We start from the raw sequence: 27,701 nt of genomic DNA, 5'->3' as shown, positions 1-27,701 counted from the left end.
AGTAAAGCATGAGGAGTAAAGCATGAGGAGTAAAGTATGAGGAGTAAGGCATGAGGAGTAAAGCATGAGGAGTAAAGTATGAGCTCCTCTTCTCCCTGCATGTCTCTGTGTGTGTTGGTGCTTCCCTGAAAGCAGCGCTCCGCCCCGCGTGTCCCAAACTCTGCCTGAACTTTCTTTATTGGAGCGCGTGCGTCACTCTCCGCTAACCTGGCCCGGACAGACCTCGGGACGGCTCCACGGCTCCACGGCTCCTCACACACGAACAATGGGTTGGCAGCATCGAGGATGGGTCGTCTGTGCCACTTTTCTCGGATTCGTGGCGTTGGCGCAGAGCGTGACGCGAGACCAGCTCTTCCCTTTCGGTCCGCGCGCAGGAGACCAGATCCTGGACCCGGGGAGTGACCAGACGCACAAAGTCGACCTGGACAAGCCCGTGCTGTTTTTCGATGGCTCTTTCGACAGCATCTTTGTGAGTAACCCACAGCAGCACACACACACAGAATCACATCACATCTCAGCAACTTCAGGACAGGCGCGTGGGATTCAGCGGTCACGGTTGACTGTCCGTGGATTTTGCGCAATTGCGCAAATCCTGGAAACCCCGAGCAGCTCTACGAGGAAACGGGTCAGCAGTTACATCCAAAACAATGCCTGGAAGTTACAGAATATATCAGCAGTGGCAGAGCCAGACAGTTTGGACCTGGGTAGCCAAACTAGGGCACTGACTGTTAAGGGGTGGCCAGGTGTGGAAAACATTAGGGGCTTACCCCAAATCTAGTAGTGTTACCTCCAATAATCAAGATCTACTTGAACTTATTTTTATAAGATAATTTAACAAATGTAAAAAAAAAAAAAATTAGATTTCTAACATTAACATTAAATATGTGACTGGACAGAGTGTTATTATTTCAAACTGATGAACTGAAATCTTTAAGGACTCAAAATGAAGATGATTGTCTAAAGTCAAAGCATCAACAAAAAGAATATTCAAATGCACAGAAACTACTGTCTCTGCAGCTTGTTGAAACACAACAACACAATAGCTGATTTCAATGTAAGTAATGCCTCTGACATGGCAAATAGCCAATCATGTTTTGGAATTTCAGGGTGGCCACTGGGGTGGCCAATCAGTTTTCAAAGGTGGCAATGGCCACCCCCTGGCTCCGCCACTGTATGTCAGGGATAGGGAATGGCTTTTTCTGTCCCTCTGGAGTTACTGTAAACATTGATTTACTCACCATAGAGGAGGCTGAATCTGGAGGAATGTATGTGTGCACGCATTCTTACAGCCTCCCCCGAGGTTATCATTTTACAGTGGACACAAAGACCAGAGCACTCGAGGAATATTATTGTGCAATGTCTCCTCAAACCTCCACTGATGAGATAATGTCTCTGCTGCATACAGAGTGAGATGTGCACTCTGAAAATAAGACTTGTAGATGTGTGTTTGAGGTTTTTAATGACCTCGTGGAGCTTTAAAATAGAATATCATCATGTAACTGAAGCTGGAGCATTGTGTGGGACAGACAAACAACCCTTTATCCCCCTGTGATTCTCCTTTACAAAGAGAGTGCTGCATCCTGGCTTTAGTTGTGCTGCATGTGGAGAATACGCTGTCATAGAGTGATTACTTCAGGTCCTTAATAATGGCCTGCCCCTTTTAAAAGACCTCAGTTAGTTCAAGATCCGACACGAGGAGCAGATGTGAGTGCAGCTTTAAGTTGAAGTCCTTGTTGTGACTGTGAGTGAAGTTTAAAGTTCTCCTCTCCCCACAAACACCCTGAAGGTCTCTGTTTCCACTCATGAGACCTCTTCTTCTAAACTGTCTGAGCCCTGCAGGGGAACAGTACTGCTTTTCACACCAAGTGAACATTTCCTCAGATCATCAGGAGGTGGAATCGTCTCCTCCTGAGGTGTGATTCATATTCCATAAAGCCCTGGTATGTCTGGGTATTTACTCAGATCTCTCCCTGCAGTATCTGAGTCCCTCATCGCTCCCCAGCTCGCTCTTTCTCCCATTTTGGCAGGAAGCTTCGGTAATGAAGATTAGCGTGCAATCTGCAGGCTCTCTGGGGTAGCTCATGGATGAGGACAGGAAACAGAGTGGCCCGGGCCAGGAATAGTGCTCTTGTTTTCTCCTGGTCAGGAAGTGAAGGAGCCCCGTGCACAGAGTGTGTGTTTCTGACGTGAGCCCACAGAGTTTTTCGTCTGTTACTGGCTCTGCGTGTGCTCACATGGAAGCTGGAGTGCGTAAAAATCTGTGTTGGATGGCGTCTTGTTTGTTCATTAGTGCTTTTGTAGGACATGGCATCTGACCCGGATCATTAGTGTAATGAGTTTGGAATAAAGATGAAAGTGGGGCAGGCTGCGGCGGACTCTCCTCTGCTGTGAAACAACTCTCCATGTGTTGTTATCAGAGGTGGCAACACACACATACTCCAGATACTTGTACATAAACAGGATTCTGTAGAGAGAAGAAGCTGGCATACAGTCTCAGAGTAAAAACTGCAGGGGCGGAGACAGACTTCTTTGGACTTGGGTGGCCAAACGGGGGCACTGACTCCTGTAGGGTCTGCTTTAGTTGATCTTTGTTCACTGATTGAATCCTTTGTGTGTTGATAGAATAAATCCCATGATTCAGATGGTTGATGGTTGGTCTGTGGTTTTATTTCAGGGTTTTGAGAAGGAGTAACTGTTGCTGTGTTTCTTCTCACATCAGATTCCAGTCCTTTTCTACGTTACAGTGATCTCACTTCTTGTTCTCCCCATCACTGACGTCAGCTTTTTAATTTCAGATCAACACCAATGGTTTTGTTGCCACAACAGAGCCAACAAGCGAGTCGACATATCTTGGCAAAATGCCCCCAAGTTTCGGCATGATCGCAGCTCTTCAGGGAGACTATGACACCAGCGACGGTGTGGGGAAAGTTTTCTTCCGTCAAGACTCCAGTCCGGACGTTTTGTCTCGAGCCGCCAACACCATCAACAACGCCTTCCCTGAGGATCCTGAAGTCCATCCCACACATGCTGTGGTCATCACCTGGGACAACATCGGCACACGTGGACCACTAAGCAGAGGAGATCGGATCGAAAAGAGGGTGAGTGTCACGTAATTATTAAAGTAACCATATTCTCCAAGCTCTGTTCAGGAGGAACACAATGCATGGTGGTTAATCTGAGGAGGATTTCATCCTCTCTATAAACAGATATCTGCATGAAGAGCAGCTAACAATCTGTTCTACATCAAACATTTACACTGAGACACAAATCTGCTTGATGCTGTGTCACTAAAGACAATCAGCGTTTAGATTTCCTGACTTCCCTGAATGCAGCATCAGAAATGATGGATCCCACCTCCATTCAACAAACAAACATTGTAGACGTAGTTTTCTTCTCCTCTTGAGGACAGACCTGACAAAGCTTTTTACTTTCAGCAACAACTAACCTGTAATTACAGATTCTGATTCAGAGACATGTTGAATCTGGATCTCAGGGGGTCTGGATTTTAGTCTGAGAAGTGTTCTGGTCTCTGTCTGTAGTCTGAGTAGTATCCACCAATCAGGTGTCAGCAGGAGAAACAGTCTGTATGGAGAGCAACAGCAGGTGTTCTAGAATTCTGACATCAAAGACAGAATTCCAGAATTCTGTCTTTGATGTCAGAATTCTGAGAACAAATGGAACATTCCGTGAAGAAGGTCGGAGCTAAAAAAACATCAGTGGCAATCTGGATCTCAGGGTCTGGATTTTTCAGTCTGAGAAGGGTTCTGGTCTCTGTCTGTAGTCTGAGTAGTGTCGACCAATCAGGAGAGCAACAGCAGGTGTTCTGGAATTCTAACATCAAAGACAGAATTCCAGAATTCTGTCTTTGATCTCAGAATTCTAGAACAAATGGAACATTCCGTGAAGAAGGTCAGAGCTAAAAAACCATCAGTGTCTCTAATCCTCTTTCATAGACCTCCATTCAAAAAACAAACATTGTAGACGTAGTTTTCTTCTCCCCCTGAGGACAGACCTGACAAAGCTTGACTTTTGACTTTTGACTAATCTGCATCATGATGTTGTTATTTCAGCAAACTGAAGACCCGTTAATTACAAGAACATCACAAGAACATCAGTTCCTGTTTCAGGTTCATACCGCTGAAGGAAGCCAGAGTGAAGCCTCTGTGGAACTGTTTACAGTGAAACTGAGACTCACTGAAGTTCTTCTGGTGGTTCTGGGGTTGTGTGATTTTGAAAGTATTGTGGTCTAAGCAGTCACACTCTCTGTAATGCTTTAATCTCACAGAGGAACACCTTCCAGCTGGTCATTGCCACCCCGGAGACGGCCTCGTATGCGATCGTCCTGTATGCTGAGAACGGGATACAGTTTGTGTCCACGCCCACAGGAGACAGGAATATGATCATGCACGCTGGCTTCAGTCAGGGTTTGGTCCGGGGTTTCCTGTTTTCCAGTCAGGGCACGTACTACAGGACCACCACTGATGACGAGGAGTCTGTCAGAACTTTGGCGGAGTAAGTCAACCAGGGGATTCAATTCAAGCCGACTTCAGTTCAGACTTATTTGGATGAATGTAACACAAACTGCTTTCCTCTTCTTAGGGAGACAAACTCTGGCATCCGGGGTGTTTGGGTCTTCGAGATCGGAACTGCTCCTTATTTTAGCAGCGTGGCTCCAGGTGAGGTCCCAGACCTGTTCCCGGAAGGGACACCGCAGGGGTCCCCCGAGGGCCACGAGGAGGCCCCTGATAGAAGAAGGCTTGTGGTTTCTAATGGGCAGCAGGTGGAGTACCCTCCTTATGAAGGGGAGGAGATCCAAGTCCACCCAGTCCAGTACCAGCCCCATCAACCTCAGAATCCAGAGGTGGTGGTGGTGGATGACACGGATATAAATGTAGACGGTGAGTCCAGAGAAAGTCTTGATCCTCTTGTTGAGACTCGCACATCACGAAAAATAACGACAGATTTAACAGCTTTGTTTTTACAACGTGACACACCAACAGACTCACTCTCCAACATCCTGAGTCCCCGCTCTCTGGAAATCTACCAAATCAATACTTCAAATCTTTCCACCATCGCTGGAAGACTGTAGTTTGTTTTATAATACTGCAACTCTTATTGACTGATGTTCCCCTCCTTTACTTGTCCTTGTATCAGTGTTCTCATACAACCTGGGGACTTGTACCAACAACAGGAATAAGTGCTCTCAGTTTGCCGACTGCAAAGACTACTCCAGCGGATACTGCTGCCACTGCAGACCGGGATTTTATGGCAACGGGATCCAGTGTGTGGCAGAAGGTAATATTGCACCTATGCATTATGTGGACTAGAACGGGGCTAGATGCATGGAACATGTGTCTCTAATCAGAGCTTAAAGAGGACAACAACAAGTGCCAGTACTCCCTTCATTCACTCGTTGGCGTGTGCATCCTGTGGGCAGTAACAGGAAAATCATCTATTCAGGAACACCGCTCTGCTTTGGTTCATGTCCTCTCTATTTGTCCTCAGACTTAGTAACCTAACCCTTAATATTTGTCCTCAGGCTTCGTACCAAACCCTATCCCTTAATATTTATCCTTTGACTTCATCCTCAGACTAAGTACTCAAACATATCCCTCAGTATTTATCCTTGGACTTAGTACCTAACCCTAACCCTTACAATTTTTCCCCTGACTTAGTTCCTAAATCTATCCCTTAATATTTGTCTGTAGACTAAGTACCTAAACTTTAATATTTGTCCTCAGACTTCTTACCCAAACCTTTCACCTAATTTTAGTCCGAGAACTTCATACCTAACCCGATCCCTTAATATTTGTCCTTAGACTTGGTGCCCAAACCTATCTTTTAATATCTATCCTCAGACTTAGTACCTAACCCTAACCCTTCCAATTTTCCCTCAGACTTAGTTCCTGAACCTAATCCTGAATATTTGTCAATGGACTTTGTACCTAACCTTAACCCTTAATATTTGTCTCTGGACTTCATCCTCAGACTTAGTACTCAAACATATCCCTCAATATTTGTCCTTGGACTTAGTTCCTAAACCTAACCCTTAACATTTGTCCATGGACATAGTACCCAAACGTAACCCTTAATATTTGTCTGTAGACTAAGTACCTAAACTTTAATATTTGTCCTCAGACTTCTTACCCAAACCTTTCACGTAATTTTGGTCCGTGAACTTCGTACCTAACCCTAACCCTTAATATTTGTCATTGGACTTTGTACCTAACCTGAATACTTAATATTTGTCTGTGAACTTATTACCTAACCCTTAATATTCGTCCTCAGACTTAGTACTCAAACCTATCCGTCAATATTGTTCCTTAAACTTGGTATCCAAACCTATCTTTTAATATTCATCCTCGGACTTAGTTCCTAAACCTAACCCTTAATATTTTCCCTCAGACTTTGTACCTAACACTAACCCTTAATATTTGTCCATTGAAACCCAAATTTGCCTCTCCTGAATTTGATGTTACTCTCCGGTGAACACAGATCAGTGAGTGTTACGTACCGCCTATTAAAGATTATAAAAAACATTTCATTGCATTAATTTGATTCACAAATTAAGACATTGTTAATATGGACTTAACAACTGTTGGAAATCTAAATGAATGGAATTTGAAACATGCGATTAATCACAACTAAAAGATGAATCATTAAGATAATACTTCCACAGGCACAATTCCAGAAATATGGAATTGCTTGTTATCCTTTAAAAATTGTGACATAACATTATAGATAAAACCTGTCCTGAGTTTTTGACATCTTCATTGAAAAAACTGTCCGGAACCAGCTGGTTTTAAAGTCCAGGACTCGAGAGCTGGATCTGGACCAGTGGGGTTTGTAAAGATTGTATCATGCAGAAAGCATGTGGAGAAGTCCGGTCTTTGCTGTCTTTGCTCGTCTCTGGGACTAAACTTGTCTTTTTCTTTTCTCCAGGGAAGCCGCAGAGAATGAACGGTAAAATGCACGGGAGAGTATACGTGGGCAACTCTCCCTCTCCTGTGGAGTTCAACAGCAACGATCTGCACTCGTATGTTGTGGTGAACGACGGTCGATCATATGTGGCCATCAGCGACATCCCGTCCCCCCTCGGCCCCTCGCTGCAGCCCCTCTCGGCCCTCGGCGGGGTGATCGGGTGGGCGTTTGCTCTGGAGCAGCCTGGCTTTAAGAACGGCTTCAGCATTATTGGTGAGAGGAACATTTCTACAATCTGGTTATCTAACACCCAGCTGCTTGAAGTGTAAACAACATTTACTCTGGTGTGATTTCTGTCACGCTGTGCTCGGTTACAAAAAAGAAGACGTTGTAGGAACATAAATCTCTGAACACAACTGCTACGAGGACTTTGCCACGCAGCTGCAGTATTACTCACTCTGTCCAGCTGAATTCCCCTCACATTACCTCAGCCGAGGCCGGAGCCAAAGTTCATTCAGGGCCAGGGTCTTAAAGTTAACCTCTTCGTCTCCGTCCTCTGTAGGGGGGGAGTTCACACGGCAGGCTGAGGTGACCTTTCTGCCGGGGAATGAGAAGCTGACCATCACGCAGGAGTTCAAAGGCATCGATGAGCACGACCACCTGGCTGTCAGCACCACCATGGAGGGCCGGGTCCCTGAGGTGCCAGGGGGCGCCACCGTGAAGATCGACCCTTACTCTGAGATCTACCAATACAGCAACAACCGTAAGATGAAGCTTTAATGTGTCTACCCTGGCTTTATCCAGCCTCCTGGGTTTTCTGCTCGCCTGCATGTTCTTTCCACTCGCTTGTTTGATCCTGTGAAAACATCTGCTAAAATGTACAACCTCATTTCCATAAGAGCTGGGACGCGGTGTACATTTTAATAAAAACATATGTTGATGGTTTGCAAATCATCTGAACACGAGTTTGGACAGGAACATGTTTACTGCTCTTCTTTAACAACACTGTAAACGTTGGTGAACCCAGGAGACCAGTGTCTGGACTTTAAAGTGAAACATCCCATTCTTGCCTGATCCAGTTCAGCACCTGGACTCTTCTACTACAGAGCCATGCTGTTGTAGTCTGTGCAGAATGTGGTTATGCTGAAATACGCCTGAAGACATCATTGTCTGGATGTCAGCATGTGTTGCTCCTAAACCTGTAGATATTGTTCTGCATTAATGGAGCCCTCACAGATGTGAGTCATGTCTGTTTTAATGCAGTGACTTCCACTACAGAGTCATGTCTGTTTTTAATGCAGTGACTTCCACTACAGAGTCATGTCTGTTTTAATGCAGTGACTTCCACTACAGAGTCATGTCTGTTTTTAATGCAGTGACTTCCACTACAGAGTCATGTCTGTTTTAATGCAGTGACTTCCACTACAGAGTCATGTCTGTGTTTAATGCAGTGACTTCCACTACAGAGTCATGTCTGTATTTAATGCAGTGACTTCCACTACAGAGTCATGTCTGTGTTTAATGCAGTGACTTCCACTACAGAGTCATGTATGTTTTAATGCAGTGACTTCCACTACAGAGTCATGTCTGTTTTAATGCAGTGACTTCCACTACAGAGTCATGTCTGTGTTTAATGCAGTGACTTCCACTACGGAGTCATGTCTGTTTTTAATGCAGTGACTTCCACTACAGAGTCATGTCTGTTTTTAATGCAGTGACTTCCACTACAGAGTCATGTCTGTGTTTAATGCAGTGACTTCCACTACGGAGTCATGTCTGTTTTTAATGCAGTGACTTCCACTACAGAGTCATGTCTGTTTTTAATGCAGTGACTTCCACTACAGAGTCATCATGTCTGTGTTTAATGCAGTGACTTCCACTACAGAGTCATGTCTGTGTTTAATGCAGTGATTCATTTATTTGTGTCTTCACAGTGATCACTACCTCCTCCACTCGGGACTACTTGGTGAACCTCCCTGATGGCTCCACAGACACCAGGACGTATCAGTGGCGTCAGACCATCACCTTCCAGAGCTGCCAGCACGACGAGGCTCTGAGAGACATGAAACCCACTCAGATGCTCAGCGTGGACCAGGTCTTTGTCATGTACGACGCTAATAATGAACTCATCCGGTTCGCCATGAGCAACAAGATCGGGGATGTCAACGGTGAGGTCATGGAGGTTATTTTTTGTCTTCCTGTTTAGTCTGCGCTCACTCCCTTCCTGGAGTTTAACATCCTGACTCAAAGTTTAGGCTACAGTTGAATTGTTGACGTGTTGTCTTTGTACTCACATGATTAATACTACAGTAGTGACACTGTTTGAATACAAACACTCGTATTTCTCAGGAGGTCAGCCAGAGGAGAACCCCTGTTTCACTGGGAGACACGGATGTGACACGAGCGCCGTGTGCCGACCTGGAGAGGGGACGCAGTTCACCTGTGAGTGTGCGACCGGCTTCAACGGGGATGGACGCACATGTTACGGTAAGAATGAAAGTAAAGAGTACGTTTCCACTGCAGCAATTCTCCCCAGAGTCCAGGAACTATAGGAGCTTCAGCACTGTCTGTTTCGGCACCACAAACAGAGATTTCGCGGCAATTGTCGTTTGCAAATTTATGCTATTTGCTTGATTTAGCCATGAAAACAAGAACGTCAAAATAACATCCAACAACTGCAGAAACGGGGCGCTGGTGGCCTAGTGGTTTAAGTGTCCCACGTACAGAGGCTACAGTCCTCGTTGCAGGGGATACGGTTCGACTCCCGGCCGGTGGACCATTTCCTGCATGTCTTCCCCCCCTCTCTCTGCTCCCCACATTTCCTGTCTCTCTTCAGCTGTCCTTTAAAATAAAGGCAAAAAGGCCAAATATATATATATATATAAAAAAAACTTCAGAAACATCAATCAATTTCTGGAAGAGGCAGAAAATGATGCACCCATAAAAGCTACTGCTGGGTGCTTTTTGAAAGTTCCTGGTCAGAGACTTTTGAGCTGGGACTTGGAGCGGGCAAACTTTGTCTCAGAGCATTAAGAGGATTCAGCAGACTAGTTTGTTTAATTTTTATAGATCCTTTGACTGCAGGAAATGCATAAACTCTTACCCAGGACAGGTCTCTGATCCACTACGGTCCGGTCCCTGCTCTCCCATCTGTCAACACCCAACGGTTGCCTTTTCAGAACGCAGCACACGCAGGACCGCCGGACAGCTGGAGTCATGTGACCGAGGTTTCCCCGCTGTAATCACTGAATCAAGGATCCTCCTCCTCCTCCTCTCCTCCTCCATGTTGTCTTTCTGGTCCTCTGAAAACCTCTGACCTGTTGACTCCAGGTCTGGCTCCGCTCCCATTTAAATGGAAAACACTCATTACTGGTGAAAATGTTGTTTGAAAAGAAAACTAAAGTCATGCTTCAAAAACTTTCATGAACATATTCCTTAAACTCAGAATACGCTTCATTTTAACCAGAAAGTTCAAAAACGTTTGACAGGAATCGTGTCATAGCTTAGCAAATAACCAGAGCGCAGTGACCCTCCTGAGTGTGGACCTCAGCCACTACAGTTGAAAAAATTGATGTCATAAGTCCCGCCCCTTCTTGAGTGTGATTGGTCGGTGATGTAGAAGTGAAATTGATGAGCACAGCTTCTTAATTGTGATGACATTAAAGGTCCAAAATCAACAGATTTTCCCCGCGGTAATCACTGAATGAAGGATTCTCCTCCTCCTCCTCTCCTCATCCATGTTGTCTTTCTGGTCGTCTGAAAACCTCTGACCTGTTGACTCCAGGCCTGGCTCCACTCATCATGACTTTGGTTTGTTGTTGTAGTTAAGTGAAATACGATCTGGTGATAACACAGAGTGTTTTATTCTGAAAATTAACCGGATGATTTCATTTTGTTTTGGTGAAACCTGACTTCCTGTCCCGCTCCATCTGCTCTGTTGAGATTGATGCATCGTGCTCCGGAATCCGGGAAACATAGAACTCAACGGAGCGGATCCAGTGGAAGTTAACACATTGACTAGAATAGAAACCTATCAGATACAGTGCTGTGACTGAGCGGTGGTATTTGGCCGTTTTGGAGGAACTTTTTGACTCTTTAAACTCTGGTACTTCCTGTAGAAACGTGTCTTTTGCTTCTATTATTTCATCAATGAAGAGGGAGTAGTAGATTCCCACCAGTTATCTTTTTCTAACTTCATAAGAGAGTCGTCCTTTAATTAACTCAGACTCTCTAAAGCCTTCCTTCCTGGGGAAATGGACGATCTTGCTAATTAGCTGAGGTAAACAAAGTTTCTAGACCAGGTTAGCGTGTCCCGTGTGGTTCTCATCCTCAGCACAGGCTCTGTTGGGAGTCTCAGAGAGTGTAAGGGGTCTATTCAGGACCGGGCCGGAAGAGCTCAGAGGCACAAAGAGCAGAAAAAGGAAGGAAGTAATCCAGACAGATGTTATCTTGAAACATCTGTAATTAACAAATCGTATTAGACGTCTCCACCATCTGATAAAGGAGGACACTGATTTTACAAATCCAGACTTCAAAGCTGCTGTCTCTGACGGGGAGTTATTAGCAGCTGATAAACGTCTCTTCTCTTTATCAGATGTCGATGAGTGCAGAGAAGATCGTCAGATCTGCGGCTCCCACGCTATCTGCAACAACCAGCCCGGGACTTTCCGCTGCGAGTGTGAAGACGGGTATCAGTTCGCCGGGGACGGGCAGACCTGCGTGGGTAAGTGGCCTGTGTGAACTGTCAAGCACCAGGACCAGAGACGGGACGTCAATATTAAAAATGTTTAATAACGTAGCTCAGGAGAGTTTCCAGGTTTCTGTATTTCACTCGGGAATCTTTATGTTGCCTGTAGATATCTGTGTTTTTACAAATATCAATAAATCTTTATTTATAAAGCGTTTAATCACAAACAGAGCAGGTCTAGACCGTACTGTTCTATTATTAACAAAGACCCAACATCAAGACAGGGTAAGATTCAGTCCCCTCTTACAGACAGGACTCACTGGAGGCCAGAGTCAGACTCAATGGAGGCTAAAACTAGACTCACTTGAGACCAGAATCAGATTCATTGGAGGCAAGAACAAGACTCACTGGAGAGCAGAATCAGACTTAATTTAGCCCAGAATCAGACTCACTGGAGGCCAAACTTTAATCAGACTCATGGCCAAACTGAACCTTCTATTTGAGGCCGGACTTAGACCTACGGGAAACCAGGATTCTTGCTGGACTCTATGTTCTATCATTAACAAAGACCCAACATCAAGACCGGATCAGATCCAGTCCCATCTTCCAGACAGGACTCAGTCTGATCTCATCTTAATCCACCATGAGCAGAGCACTTTGCAGCATTTAGCAAGTTACAGTGGCAAGGACAAACTTCCTTTAACAGGCAGAAACCTCCAGCAGGACCAGACTCATGTTAGACACACATCTGCTGAGACCGTGTTGGAGAGAGGGATAGAGGGAGATGAAGAGAGAGAGAGATGATAGTGGAGAGAAGGATAGTAGTAGTTGTAGCAGCTGGAGTCTGGCACGTCCACAGCAGCAGAAATCCAGAGGAACCTACGAGACAAGGGAGCTCAGGGACTGAAGACTGAAACTGTCTTGCTGGTCTTGTCCTGCTCTTTCTGTTCTGTGTCTTGGGAAACGTTTGTAATGATTTGGCGCTAAACAAATAAAGATTGATTAGTTTGATGTACGGTAAAACTAAAAGCAAATCATCATGAAGACAAATTTAAAATGTTAAACTGTTAAAAAGTTGGCGTGATGTGTGCTCCTCTCCTCAGAGACGGATCGACCCAGGGACGCCTGTGAGGAAGGCACTCATACTTGTGACATTCCTGAGCGCGCTCAGTGCAGCTACACAGGAGGCTCGTCCTACATCTGCTCCTGCCTGCCCGGGTTCATCGGAGACGGTCGGGTCTGCCAAGGTACGACACAGAGACAGTAATGAGTGTTTAATGCTCGTCATTCAGATCCAGATAAATCCATTGTTTACTGTTTCTTTTAAACTAATTCATGTTTCTACAAGGATTTAGTTTGTTTACACTTCAAACTTTTACTAGAAGTGTGATGCACAATAATGACGTTTCATGCAGATCCACTTTTTTCCAATCAAACACCAACATCTCTGATAGTTGGCTGTTCAAGTTTCCAGGGCAACTTATTGGTCCATCAGATTCATTCTTTATATTCAAACACCAAGCAGTTACTTCCCATTTTGAGTTGCTCTAAATTAGGAGTGTACAGACGAATCACTTAAAGATGTTAATGTTTAAGATCAGAGTGTCTCGGTCTGTGGCATCCTGGATATGGGACGCCATTTTTAAAGTTGTGCACACTTAAAATAACAGCTACATTTCTCCACATTAAGCTCTAAAACATCATTAAAACGTAGTGTTATTTTTAAAAGTCACTTTTTTATCACATTTAGAGAAATATTTGTGATCTTCTTAACATTTAATTTTGTTGTGACAAATATATATAAGTTAAAATCACTGTTAAATATTTATGCTAGATATAAATCTAAATGTTAAATCTAAATGTTAAATGTTAAAACCAAATGTAAATGTTGGATGTAACATTTAACATTTAACATTAAGATTTAACGTTTTGATTCAACATTTAAAATCTAGTTTTAACATTTACTTTTCATATTTGGCATTTAGATTTAGAGTTAACATTTAGATTTAACATGTAACATTTAGATGCATATTTAGCATTCAGATTTAACATTTAGATTTAGATTTAGCATTTAAAATTTAGATTTATATTTAACATTAAACATTTAGATTTAACATTAAACATTTAGATTTACATTAAGCATTTAACATTTAGATTTAGCATTTAAAATTTAGATTTAGATTTAACATTTAACATTTATAATTGTATTTTACATTTCAAATTTAGATTTAACATTTAACATTTATATTTATATTTAGCATTTCAAATTTAGATTCATATTTATATTTATATTTAGCATTTCAAATTTATATTTATATTTAGCATTTCAAATTTAGATTCATATTTAGCATTTAGATTTAACATTTAACATTTAGATTTAACAGTGATTTTTACTTTAATATATTTGTCACAATAAAGAATATATAAAAATGAAATAAAATAAAAAATAAAATGAAAAATATAAATAATCCTTTATATGTGATTAAAAAAAGTGTGCTTTAAAAATTCCCTCTACGTTTTTTAGACATTTTGGAGCTAAATGTGGAGAATTGTTGCGTTTATCTTCAGTGCGCACAACTTAACAAACAGCACCCCGTACCTGGATCAGGAAAAAATATTATAAAAACTGGTTTCAATGTTGTGGTTTGATTGATTGAAGTTTAACTGTGTTATTTATTTACTCACAACCCAAACAGCAGAGGGATTAAAGATGGAGAGACACAGTGATCGTCTAGAACAAAGTGACTCTGATTTTAAGATAACTGAAATATGGAGTTACAGAAGATGGTGAGACCAAAAAGAGCGTCTTTAAATGCCCATCAACAGACCCTTCTTTTGATGGTACTAAAATACTGACACCATAAGTGCTTCATCTACACACGAGACCACATTTTATTCCATTTAAAAACAAGATTCAATCCTCAAAAGCCTCTCTCTAAACATTCCTTGAAAATGGGGGTTGGTCTTATAATCGGGGGAGCTTCTATTTGAGACAATACGGTACTACTGTTGACGCCTGCAGTCACACCTTTGGCTCCCTCCAGGAGTTGGACTTGTTGGTGTTTGTAAGGAGAATGTGAAATCTGATATTTAGAGGTCTGCTGCCAAAAAGCTGAGCATTCATGAGCGCTGTTGTCGGAGAATCATCGCCAACAAGGAGAGGAAAGTCTGGCAGGGAGGATGTTGAAATTCCTCCTGTAATCTCGAGTGTCAGAGTTGTTACATTAACAAGGAGAGCTTTCAAACAGCCTCTCCTCCAGCATGTGATGAAAGACTACAGAGATCTGCTGTAACTAATGTCTGCCTGTACGCTGTGCTTCAAGGGAACATCATATGACATGTTTGCTCCACAGTTACATGAAGTGTATTCATTCAACATGCAGACTGGAAAATCTTCAGGACTTTCCTCCAACACAACAAGTCCAGATTTCAAATCCATCACACAGACTTCAGGCTGTAATTGTTAAACCATCTGTTGGGCTGGGGGAGGTGAAGCCGCTTACATAACACGTCTCTGCCTGAGCTCTGCGGCGGGGAGCAGATGGACTTCTCATGTGTGGAGGTCCTGAGTCGGCGGGTCGTGTTTTTGGCTGCTCCTCTGCAGAACTCATTCACAGAGATGGAAAGAAACATTCTGACTTGTATTCCAACTTTTAAATACTCATACCAGAACTTTCTACCCTTCACATTTTAAAACAAGCTAGTTACGTTGAAAATGAAAACAGACGTAAGACTTGAGAAGGGGGGCCAGTTCAGCTCCGTGGTGAAGAGTGCGCCCCATGTACAGAGGCTCGGGTCCTATGAGACACGGGGAAGGGGCGCCTGGTGAACGTGACGCCAGAGTCTGAGCCTGTTGTCTGAGTGTTCAAATTCAAGTCTGTGTCAAGTCTTGAGTCCCCAGTGTTCGAGACCTGACCTGGGACAAGTCTCCAGTGTTAAAGTCTGAGTTCAAGTTCAGTCTTGTGTCTTAAGTGTTCAAGTCCAAGACCGAGTCAAGTCTCAAGTCCTGAGTGTTCAAGTCTGACTCTAAATCAAGTCTCAAGTCTGTTTCAGTCTAAGTCTGAGTGGAGTCTCAAGTCTTCACTGTTTGGGTCCCAGTGTGGGTTAAGTGTCAAGTCACAAGTGTTTCAGTCTGAGTCTGAGCTAAGTCTCAAGTTCCCGGTGTTCAAGTCCGAGTCATAGTCAAGTCTCAAGCCTCTAGTGTTCGGATCTGATTCTTAATCAAGTCTCCCCGGTGTTTTAGTCTGAGTCCAAGACAAGTCTGAGTCCAAGACAGGTCTAAAGTTCCCAGTGTTTAAGTCTGAACCTGAGCCAAGTCTTGAGTCCCTAGTTTTGATGTCCGAGTCAAGTCTCAAGTCCCTAGTGTTCAAATGTAGATCTAAATCGAGTCTCAAGTCTTCAGTGTTTGGGTCCCAGTGTGGTTCAAGTGTCAAGTCTCAAGTGTTTCAGTCTGAGTCCGAGCCGAGTCTTGATTCCCAAGTGTTCAAGTCTGAGACAGTCAAGTCCCAAGGCCCAAATGTTTTGGTCTGAGCCGAGTCGCCACTCCCTAGTGTTCAAGTCTGAGTCCAAGACAAGTTTTGAGTCCCTGTATTTCAGTCTAAGTCAAGTCTCAAGTCCCTAGTGTTCAAATGTAGATCTAAACCAAGTCTCAAGTCCTCAGTGTTTCAGTCTAAGTCTGAGTCAGGTCATGGACTTCCCCCCCTATTCAAGTCTGAGTGGAGTCTCGAGTCAAGTGTCAAGGCCTCAGTGTTTCAGGCTTAGTTTGAGTCAGTTCTGAGTCTAGTCTTAGACCTCGAGTCTGCAAGTCCAAGTCTGAGTTTGGTCTGATTCGAGTCTTGAGACTGAACTTTCTCTGAACTGTCACTGCAGGAAACAAAAAAAAGACGTGATACTCGGCCAAACGAGGGCAGTTTCAAGCTCAGACCGACCCAGGTCTTGGTCTAGATCCCTGACCACACACGGTCACATTAAGCAGACATGCATTAGATGTAGTTTGTGACCTGTTGTCTCCTGTCTTCACTCACACTCCTCTCTCTCTCTGCAGACATCGACGAGTGCCAGCCGGGTCGATGTCATCAGAACGCCGTGTGTTACAACAACGAGGGATCATTCACCTGCCAGTGCCGACAAGGTTACTACGGAGACGGGTTCTACTGCTCTGCAGGTGAGTCTGCAGGATCCCCTTCACAGAGGTCTTAGTTCAACAGAGCATCTCTGTCAGAGCTGCAGCAGTCTGATTTTAGACCCAGACAGAGACTGAGACGGTTTCTGTGACTCAGCAGACGTGATAATAGAAAAATGGAGAACGGATCTTTTCATTCACGTCGTTGTTTATTGGAACCATTTGGACGAAGTGTTTCAAAGTGAGTTCCTCGGCGGAGTAGATCGGTGCCAGATGGATCTGTTCTTCATTTTCTTCTGAGCAGCAGAAAGAATTTGTCTTGGTTTACGAGGAATGAGGGAGTTCATGTTTGGCTGAAATCAAGCCAGCAGATTAAAAAACCCTCAGAATGAGCTTTAATTATGAGTTTGTGACTTTCTGCAGAGCGTCTGTCTCACTGCACGGCTTCTTTTATTCACGTCTCTCTGCAGAACGGACAAAAACACAATGTGAGAACCACAGAGACAGCCTGGGGTTCGGCCCTCGCGGCCCTCGGCCTCCCGTCGGACAGTACGTCCCCACGTGTGACGAGAACGGAGCGTACGAGCCTCTGCAGTGTCACGGCAGCACGGGACACTGCTGGTGCGTGGACCGGAACGGACAGGAGGTTCCCGGGACTCGCTCCGGACCCGGTAGCAGGCCGATGTGTGAGTACACCAAACTGTTTAACTGGAAAAGCAGAGACCACAGTGAAGAAGTGTCTATCTACTCCTCTGATGCTAAACTCATTTGAGGTTGGTTTTTCTTCCACAACTGGGACCCTGAAGGGTGGCATGAAGTATTCGTACACGCATAAGAAGAAGAAGAGTTTAAACATTTAAACACTCTCAGCTTAATTTTAAAGGTGACATAATATGCTCTTTTTCATCAACATATATTAGTCTAAGAGGTCCCAAAACATGTCTTTAAAGTTTCTGCTCATAAAAACTCTTTGAAATCAGATTTTGGTCTGCCTGTAAACCCCTCTTTTTCAGCCCTGCTCAGAACAGTTTTCTGTCTCTGTGCCTTTAAATGAGAATGACCTCTCTGACCACACCCCCTCAGGCTGTGGACTTGGCTGTCCAGCATGTTGATCTAATGTTTACATGTTGGCTGAATATACACGGCTGCTCACAGACCCGCGTTACTTCAGCCCTCTGAATCTGATCCAGAATCTGATCCTGACTGAGAGGCGCCTGCAGCAGGACCTTTCTGAACCATTGGTCACAGATTTAGTGTTTCTTGTTGTTTTATTTGTCAGTATGTCGACGTGTGTCTTGGTACACATCTACCAACATGTAGCTATGTGGCTATGCTAACTCGCGCTAGCACTTATCCATGATAAATAAAAATCATCCACTAGATCTTCAAATCTGCAGACGTGGGGCGTAAAACCGACCTTTGTGTTTATTAAGACAGCCTACAACTAGCATGCCTCCCTCCTAAGCTCCTTGTTAGCACACATGTGTGCAGGGAATGAAAAACGGAGGAGGGGTTGAGTTGTATTTTATACAGTCTATGGGCTGAACAAGCTCCGAGCTCTGACTTCCGTTACAGACCGATTTTGCATGATATGTCACCTTTAAGGACTCAAAGAGAAACTGTTCCCACCTATAAGTTAAAGTATTTCAGTGCTTGCTGATGGAATTTAGTGGTTTTTGTTTTCTTGTGTTTTTTCTGTTTTTTCTGTACATGTATAAAAAAGGCATAAAATCAAATCAAGAGTCAGAATTTAAAGCACAGACAGGTAGAGATGAAACACTAACTCATTAAACAGTTTGAAATATATACACGCAAAAGTTACGATTCAAATCTGTGAGATGAAAAGGGAACAGTAATACCCGTTTTAAACAGCGGAGGGTGCTGTTTCCCACACAGACGATACCTGAGCCGCCCCAACAAGAGGTTCTCCACAACTTTTTAACATTTTTCTCTTTTATCCAAAGAGATTTTCATCATCTAACGATAAAGTAACAAAAAAGATTTCTCTCTGTACTCATGTAGCGAGCATTATCTCCCCATCTGCTGTTTCGGGCAGGTAGTAACAGAAAGAAAGAGAGATGTGTCAGACAACGTTACAACCATGCCATCGCTGCCCCGACTCTCTGGAACTCTCTCCCTCCACACAACTGCAACTCTGACTCACTTCAATCATTGAAAAACCATCTAAAGACCTACCTGTTCAAAAAAACATGACCTCTACCCCCGCCCCACCTCTGTCCTCGTTCTGTTTTATTTACCTGTTTTATTTTTAGTTTATCTTATGTAAAGAGACTTTGAGTATTAAGAAAAGCGCTATATAAATCCTCTGAATTATTATTATCATTACAACAATGTAAGAGATAACTGTCTCCCGTGGGTGCTTCTACTTTTTTTGGTTTGTTTTGAAGTTATATTTTATGGGGCTTTGACACCTTTATTTAGAGAGGACAGGACAGTGGATAGAGCAGGAAACCAGGAGAGAGTGAGGGAATGACAAGCAGCAGGCGTGAATCAAACCTGGGTTCATGTACGCGATATGCAAGCGCGCAAATTAACCACTGGGCTAAACCTGCGCCAACATCCAACATTATTCCAGTTGATCCTTCTTCTTCTTATTCTCATTATCCCTGTAACTTAACCATCGAGCAGAATTACTGTTTGCATCCTTTCAAAATAAAAGTCTGTCATCAAAACAAGAAAAGCAATAAGAAGGTGATAAGTGCGCCACGGTTTACGACTTCTGTCTGAAGCTTGAACATAAACTCTAAAAGGAGAACCAAGCATCATTAATCTTTGTAACGTGCACCATTGAAACACAAATAAAGCTAGCCTGGTGCCCCACAGCCCAAAGAATTGATTTTCACATATGCCCCGCCTCTGATCAGAAAAATAGCCAATCACAGTTCAGGATTTTGGGGGATGCTTTTTGATTTGGGGGATTGGCCAATCAGATTTTAAGGCCACTCTTTTCACCATTTTAAAGACTCCTCCTGACTTTTCATTATCTCCTTTTACTCGTTAGGTATCGAACACGGTGGTGAGCGGCCACCTGTTGGCCCCACCCCTCGACCCGATGTCAACCCACTTCCTGCAGGAACACACCTGCTGTTTGCTCAGAGCGGCAGGATAGAGCACGTCCCGCTGGACGGTCACGATATGAAAAAGAGTGACGCCAAGGCTGTCCTCCATCTTCCCGTAAGTCTCACAGAAACGGTTCAAAAATGTTAATCCAGAGAAAATTAATCCAGAATGGGAAATCCCATTTTTGCTGTCAAGGTTCAGGTAATCCAGCTTGCTTTAGTCCTGTTTTTTCAAAGAGATGTTGGACTCCATTAACTGGATCTGGATACAGAGTTTTTTTATTAGTCCTCCAGCAGCTCCACATGATGCATACTTTGACCACAGGGGGCGCCAAAATCAACACAGACTGAAAGATCCTCACAGCTGCTTCAAATTTAGTATTTTTTGTTTTCTACTGATGCTATTTGTTGAAATATTTTCAGAATTATTTATTCAGAATCTTTTTTTTTTTTACACCACACACTTCAAGATTATTTGGATGAATAATCAGTAACAATGAGCCCTGAATCAGGCCACGCCCCCGCGATCATTGTTGGTGGTAAATCAAGCCTTAAATCGTCACACATCATTTATCTTAGAAGCTGTTTATGAAAAGTCATTTATATGTTCAGACATCTCTTAAAGGGACTTTTAATCTGGATTTATGTCAATGAAATACAGACACATTCTTATGAAACCTCAAAGTTGAACTCAGCCACAGCATTAAGTCAGGATTTTTGGGGCGTGTGTGGTCATTCAGAAAACATTTACAGAAAGCTGCAGCCTCTTGCACAAGTCGCTCTCTTGCCTGTAGTGGTACTTACTCTGCATTCTCGCTCTGCCATTCCCCATCTGCGCTCTTTATTGGAGGCACATGGTGACATTCAGACTAATTACTAACATCCGTCTGAAATCTTTGGATTTGCAATCTGCATTTCTGTTCCACTGATTTCCAAACCAGCTGCTCTGAAGTCGCTCGGTGGCTCTGTTTGTTTAGATTCATGTCTAGACGCTAATGTCAGAAAACACATCTGCTGCATGTTTTTTTTATCTCTGACCACTCGGGTTTGAACAAAGAGCGCTTCAAAGGTTGTCTGTTTATGATCTCTCTCTGCAGGAGAAGGTAATCATCGGAGTGGCCTATGACTGTGTGGAGAAGATGGTGTACTGGACAGAAATCACGTCTCCCTCCATCAGCAAGGCCAGCATCCAGGGAGGAGAGCCCACGGCTGTCATTAGCTCAGGTACTAGTATTGTTGCTCTTATTAGCACAGAAGAATTCATCTGTTTAGGTTTTAAACGGCCAGAAGCATTTAACTGTTTGGCAGATTGCTTCAGCTGGCAGCCTGCACATTTTTCCTTTGGCACAATTACAGATCCAGCCTCTTCCTTCAACCTTAACCATTAAACTTAGCAATAAACCATCAGTGCTCCCTCAGGTGGGTCCAGTCTACAGTGTCACAGATGCGTATGTGGGTTTGAAGCAGACACTCACGGTTATGGTGTGTTCAATGACTCTTGTGTTAGTGTTTGTTACGTTCCCTCTCACCGTTCCTCCTCTACTCTGATAATCCGTTGCACACAGCGCTGCAGGAACCTCATTGGTCAACACAGCTGTCAATCATTCCATTATTATGGTAGAGGGTTTGGGCCACCTATTTTTTTTTTAAGTCCTATAATTCTGCCTTTAATGTCAAAGATAACATTCTAGAATGCTGAGATCAAAGACAAAGTTCTAAATATCTGAGATCAAAGACAAAGTTCTAGAATTCTGAGATCAAAGGCAGAGTTCTAGAATTCTGAGATCAAATGCAGAGTTCTAGAATTCTGAGATCAAAGGCAGAGTTCTAGAATTCTGAGATCAAAGGCAGAGTTCTAGAATTCTGAGATCAAAGGCAGAGTTCTAGAATTCTGAGATCAAAGGCAGAGTTCTAGAATTCTGAGATCAAAGGCAGAGTTCTAGAATTCTGAGATCAAAGGCAGAGTTCCAGAATTCTCAGATCAAAGACAGAGTTCTAGAATTCTGTCTCTGATCTCAGAATTCCGAGTGAAAAGTCAAGATTCTGAAGAAAAGTTGGATCTAAAAAATAAATTTCCTTTGCCCCTCCCCTCATTCCTGCTTTATCTATCTTTTTATATCATCGAAGAAACATGAACACTGTGACATAAATCAGCATGATAAGAACTAACCACAATGACAGAAACCATGTTTGAGGAACATTTATTTGACCTGTGTTTGGATTTGACGGTTTGACCCATATCCCATCTGTTAACATGGAGGAGACAGCTTTTTAACCTTTACTGTAGCCGGTCACCCCAGGGAGCTTAAATGTTTTCGTCTTCCATCTTTTTTTTTTTACACTCTGTGGTCTGACAAAAAAAAACTCCCCCTCAAACTATGTGACTCACGCTCTGTCTTCCCTCAGACGGGTGTTTGTCTGGTTTCTGTAATGTTTTCAGACACTTAGAAAGTCTGAAACCAAGCCTTACTTTCTCACCTGTGGTTGCCTCTTAGGATTTCATTGCAGCTGTTGCCTGAAGCAGTCAACTGACGCGACTCCAAACGTGACCTACCATTCTTTAATATTGATACGACTTTCAAAGGGTGGAAAAACACTGAAGTTCCCCTTTAAGTTTTAGGCTTTGTCTCCTCATTGGTTTGTTAGCTGTTCACATCCTCAAAAATGAACGTGGACACGAGTATGTCTATAAACAGCAGGGGCAGTATAGAGGCAGAACACATATTCGCCATTGTCCTGTCGGGCTCGATTAAGGAGCCTCACATACCCCCTTTGCTGCCACCGCTAACCCTCTCTCCTCCTTGATCTCAGCATTAACTCAGGAGAAACCTGCACGAGGGTCGCTCTGTCTGTTGTTTACGCCCCACATACAGCCTCAGTCAAGTAAGTAAACTGACAAAAACCTCCTCCACAGATTTGGACAGCCCAGAGGGGATCGCTGTGGACCACCTGGGCCGGACTTTGTTCTGGACGGACTCTGTGAAGGACCGTATCGAGGTGGCCTCTTTGGATGGGTCGATGCGCCGAGTGATTGTAGACACTGATCTCGTCAACCCACGAGCCATCATCACCGACCCCCCCAACGGGTACGTATAGCTTAGCATCACATATAACTTACATTCTTAAGTAGATACTTAGTCTAGTAAAATACCAACCCGGGAACTTTCTGAAGTAAATTTGAAGTCAATTCCTCACCCCAACTTTTGTAGAAATAAAAAATAAGTAGATTCTTGTAGTCCCTCTCCAAACTTCGAGGGTCACATTTAAGGTCCAAACATATATCTACATATTTCATGAGTCTTCATTGTAGATAGAGAAACAGCGGTTCACGATAACACGACTTTGTAGCTCCACAACAGTAAAGGAGGGTTCCAGAATGTCGGGTTCCAGAATTCTGAGTTCTGTCGTGCTTTGATGCTCCTTAAAGAGACAGTAGCAGAATTCAAGTGTTTCAGATGGATGCTGAAATGAGGGTTTGAGCTGTACATCATGTGAAGCTGCTACAGAGCTATCAGAGCAATGATATAATGTCTGAAAGTGAGCATAAATACCTCCTCTTTGATATGGGACACGGCATATTAATAAACATCTGTGTAAAACTCTTACTGTCCCTATTTTCAGTGAGAGATTATCACTCGGACACCTCACATTTGAAATGTTCATTTTGGCAGAATAACAAAAAGAAGTCTTCCCTAGTTCAGACTGAACTCCAGGAACATGTGAAAGTAATCGGTTTGAGGAGCGTGTCTGATAAAAACAATCAGAGTCATGACGATCAGTGAGGTATGGAGGTAAAACTCCTGTAAGAGCTAAAGCCTGAGGCGGGGAGAGCACACCTCCCCGCCACCAAGGCAGGGAGAGCAGCAGCACAGAACAGAGCGGGCATCAGTGATGATATATATGACACAGTCTCTCGGTTAAACTCACTCCTCACCGTCTTTACAGAAACCTTTACTGGACCGACTGGAACCGTGACGCCCCAAAGATCGAGACCTCGTACATGGACGGATCGAACAGACGGGTTCTTGTGAAGGACAACCTGGGCCTTCCAAACGGCCTGACGTTAGACTCTCAGAGCTCCATGCTCTGCTGGGCAGATGCAGGTAATGTAGATTTAAGACAGGCAAGTCCTCTCAGTGATGTGGTCTCCCCCTGTGATCAGTGATGAGTGTAATCTGTCGCCTGCAGGGACTCATAAAATGGAGTGCATGCATCCAGGCCGGGGCGACCGCAGACAGATCGTAGAGGGGGTTCAGTACCCGTTTGGAATAACGTCGTTTGGGAAGAACATCTACTACACCGACTGGAGGAGGTAATCATCTTTAACATCTTTAAAATCTTCAATGTTTGGGAAATATTTCTTGAAAGGTAAAGATTTGTTCTCAAGCTCTCAAAGTGTTTCTCCTTCTGGTCTTTGATACTCTCTAGTTCTGCTCTGGACCTGGTCTCAGTTAACCTGGTCTTCATTATGACACTTCTTAGAGCGTTTAGAGTTTGTGCGCCTTGATTTAATTTGGACTACTTCATGATGGATCACAGCACCAAGGATGTACAACAAGCTGTAACTGGTCCGTTGTACCATGAAGGCCCTCAGATCTGTCGAGGTAGAGGAAAGGGAGGGAAGGTCAGAGGTCAGGAAGCTCCCCACTCTTCAGGCACGGGCCCTTGAAGTTATTTCAAACTCTGCACACTGCAGCGCTTTCTTCCCACGCGTACGATTCTGTATGTTAGTCTCTGCAGAAGTGTGGGGGTTGGTGTGTGTGTGTGTGTGTGTGTGTGTGTGTGTGTGTGTGTTGGCGAGGAAGCATCTTAAAAGTGGCAGCTGCTTGCAATTTCTCAGCCCCCCCCCTCGTCTGTGACTGACCTGCCGGGCCTCTCTCTGATCTTTCCTTGCGGGAGAAGGTTGAGAGGTGGAGGTGGGGGAGGCGCACAAACTATTCCAGTTATGGCTAAGAAACCCCCCACAAAGACCCCGACCCAGCCCCAGACCTGGACCCTTTCTCATTCTGGACTAAGGATGCTGACATTTCTCAAGCTGTGATTGTGTGTGTTGCTAAACTCTGTGTTTACATCAGGGACGCCGTGGTCGTTGTGGACCGCTACGCTGGCAAGGAGTCCGACGAGTTCCAGCCTCAGAAACGGACCAAGCTGTACGGGATCACCACAGCCTACTCCCAGTGTCCTTCAGGTAAGAACACCAGTTGTGGAGGTGAAACAGGGCCAAGCGTGGTAAGATGAAGGTGTAACCAAAGAGTCTGCTTACCGGGCTCGTATGAAGTTTCTTACCTCTTTGGGGTTACTCCTCCTGGTAAAACACCTCAACCCCTCCTCATTCATGACGTTCCTCCCCTTCCTCTCTATTTACATCACATTACTTAACACGCTGCCCATTACTTTTTAGACTAAAGCATCAAAAAATAAAATACTCACCTATGAAGGTCACTGCAGCAACAGATATTCTTATTACAGCTCCAGTGAGGAACTTTTTAAGTCATTATGAAACAGACTGAAATTGATATTGATCTTCTGTTCAACATGCAATAGCAAAAGAGACAATTAGAGATGAGTTAAATTATGTCTTGATAGTATCTTCAGTGCCTCTAACTGCAGCCACATGGTTGTGTCACATCGGATTTCCACTAGATCCATATCCGGTCTGTCTAAGTCAGAGTGTTTTATTCTGAAAATTAACCGGATGTTTTCATTTTGTTTTGGTGAAACCTGACTTCCTGTCCCGCTCCATCTGCTCTGTTGAGATTGATGCGTCGTGCTCCGGCATCCAGCACAAATAGAAGTCTTGTGTATCTGATCCGGAGGACTCCGACCTGCCGGATCAGAGACGCAGCCGGAACGCAACGGAGCGGATCCAGTGGAAGTTAACACATTGACTAGAATAGAAACCTATCAGATCCGGTGCCATGACTGAGCGGTGGTAGGAACTCTTTAAATCTCGGGTACCTTTGGTAGAAACGTGTCTTTTGCATCCTTTATTTTCATCAATGAAGAGGGAGTAGTAGATTCTCACCAGTTATCTTTTTCTAACTTCATCAGAGTCGTCCTTTAATTAACTAAGACTCTCTAAAGCCTTCCTTCCTGGGGAAATTAACTATCTTGCCAATTGGCAAGACGCAGCCGGAACACAACGGAGCGGATCCAGTGGAAGTTAACACATTGACTAGAGTAGAAACCTATCAGATCCGGTCCTGTGACGGATCAGAGACTGATCTGGTGGAATTTGGTCGTCAGACAAGTATGAAAAACATTTCATCAAACAAGTTCATATTTCCCAAAACCCAAGAATACTTCATAAACACACTTTTAATTTCTTTTAGTCACCTAAAAAGTGAGCTGCATCCTCTCCAACCGTGTGACTGATATACCAGTATAAAAACAGAGAGGCTTATGTTATTGTATAACAGTATTTTACGCTCTAAGAAGCAAGCTGCACAAAGCATGCTGGGTAAAAAGTCATGGTGAAAACAGATGACACCAGAAAGAGCTTCACAGCTGCACAGAAACTGCACGTTGCTGATTTTGTGAAGAACATAAACTTTTATTCCCCCTGGGAGACGCCCCAAATCAACATTTAAAATACCAGTCCAACTTCATGGTACTTGTGCACATAAGATTAAAATGATCACCTGATGGGACTTCAGGGTCGTCTGTAGAAGAAGAAGAAGAAGAAGAAAGTTTACTCCTATAAGCGCTGCCGGACACATTGCCATGTTTGGGGGAGTATATTTCAGCTCTGAGGACAATTTCCAGGATGAAGTGTTGCTTGATGTCTTTATGTCTTGATGTCTTGATGTCTTGATGTCTTGATGTCTTGATGTCTTGACAGAGGGGGGTGTCAGTAACATAAGACTGCTATCCATGTGAAATATTTCATTACTTAGAAAACAGCAATCAAAACGTCAACTGTGGAGTCCACTTTGTACTTAATCAAGCCCTGATGTTTGGTCCCACCGAGGATCCATTCCTAGAAACATCCTGACCCATACACATTTGGGGGCGACCTCTGAGGTGAGCTTATGAAACACCCGCCTCGCTCTCCAGGACCAGAGGGGGTTTGTTTGGTGATCTGCCCTAAAGCAGTGTGAAGAAGAGAAATGTCAGTTTCACTCCTTGACCTGAACACAACAGGAGGAACCCTGCAGCAAACCTTCATCCCTGAGTTACTGTTGTTCCTGCTCCGCTTCATCATCCTCCCCTCCAGATAAGACTTCATACGTACAGCCAGGGAATGTGGAGCCGAGGGAGCGGGGGCCTCCAACATCTGGAGTTAGCTATGTGTTTACTTCTCTCAGTATGTTATATCTGTTAAACAAACAGTGGAGCGAGCGTTTCCTGCTGCTTCAGTGGCTCGTGATTTATACCGCTGTCCTGTACTGTCCTGGACTGTCCTGGACTGTCCTGCGTGACTCAGAGTGTGTGTAATGTGTGTGTTTCTTCATCCCAACAGGACAAAACTACTGTGCTGTGAACAACGGCGGCTGCTCCCACCTCTGTTTAGCGACCCCTAACGGCAGCTCCTGCAAATGTCCCGACAACGCGGTGGGCTGCGTGGAGAGAGGCGGCGGGTACTAGAAGACGGCAGCTGCTCTCTGAGAGTCGACACTGTGTGGATGTTTGTCAGCGAATTAGGAGCCACTCAGCATTACTAAACTATTCGCCATATTCACGCGGCAGCCATTTTCCTCTGATGTCAAGCTTCGGCTGGGACGCTCAAACGCTTTGTTATATTGGAGGTTTGAAGGTGCTAAAGTAAATGATAAATGTTTTAATTATGCAACATCAGGATTGATAAGCAGCTGAAAATATGAACTGAGGGACATTATCAAACCACTCAGCCACTCCCTAGCTACAATCAATGTAAGCTAGGGAGTCAGTA

General features: G+C 43.9%; 1 protein-coding gene across 1 annotated transcript; it reads left to right on the top strand.

Moving 5' to 3' along the window:
• Nucleotides 1–33: 33 nt before the first annotated feature.
• Nucleotides 34–27,594, top strand: nid1a (nidogen 1a). Its single transcript, XM_034681815.1, has 20 exons — nucleotides 34–469; nucleotides 2,796–3,098; nucleotides 4,286–4,512; nucleotides 4,600–4,898; nucleotides 5,155–5,295; nucleotides 6,943–7,194; nucleotides 7,484–7,684; nucleotides 8,856–9,089; nucleotides 9,271–9,408; nucleotides 11,516–11,644; nucleotides 12,712–12,855; nucleotides 16,653–16,772; nucleotides 17,201–17,416; nucleotides 19,753–19,925; nucleotides 20,908–21,034; nucleotides 22,725–22,896; nucleotides 23,756–23,913; nucleotides 23,999–24,122; nucleotides 24,886–24,998; nucleotides 27,273–27,594. The coding sequence occupies exons 1-20, from the start codon at nucleotides 266–268 to the stop codon at nucleotides 27,395–27,397; spliced, it is 3,600 nt and encodes a 1,199-aa protein (XP_034537706.1). The 5' UTR covers nucleotides 34–265; the 3' UTR covers nucleotides 27,398–27,594.
• The last annotated feature ends 107 nt before the right edge of the window (nucleotides 27,595–27,701 follow it).

Source organism: Notolabrus celidotus, chromosome 4, assembly GCF_009762535.1.
Source record: "Notolabrus celidotus isolate fNotCel1 chromosome 4, fNotCel1.pri, whole genome shotgun sequence".
Classification (NCBI taxonomy): domain Eukaryota; kingdom Metazoa; phylum Chordata; class Actinopteri; order Labriformes; family Labridae; genus Notolabrus; species Notolabrus celidotus.
This window is presented reverse-complemented; position numbering and strand designations above follow the sequence as displayed.

Bases quoted from the DNA above. Each gene is read 5' to 3' on its own strand.
- nid1a (XM_034681815.1), top strand. From the start codon at position 266: ATGGGTTGGCAGCATCGAGGATGGGTCGTCTGTGCCACTTTTCTCGGA. The intron at 9,090-9,270 runs GTGAGGTCATGG...CGTATTTCTCAG, and splicing joins CAAGATCGGGGATGTCAACG to GAGGTCAGCCAGAGGAGAAC. The intron at 21,035-22,724 runs GTACTAGTATTG...CCTCCTCCACAG, and splicing joins CACGGCTGTCATTAGCTCAG to ATTTGGACAGCCCAGAGGGG.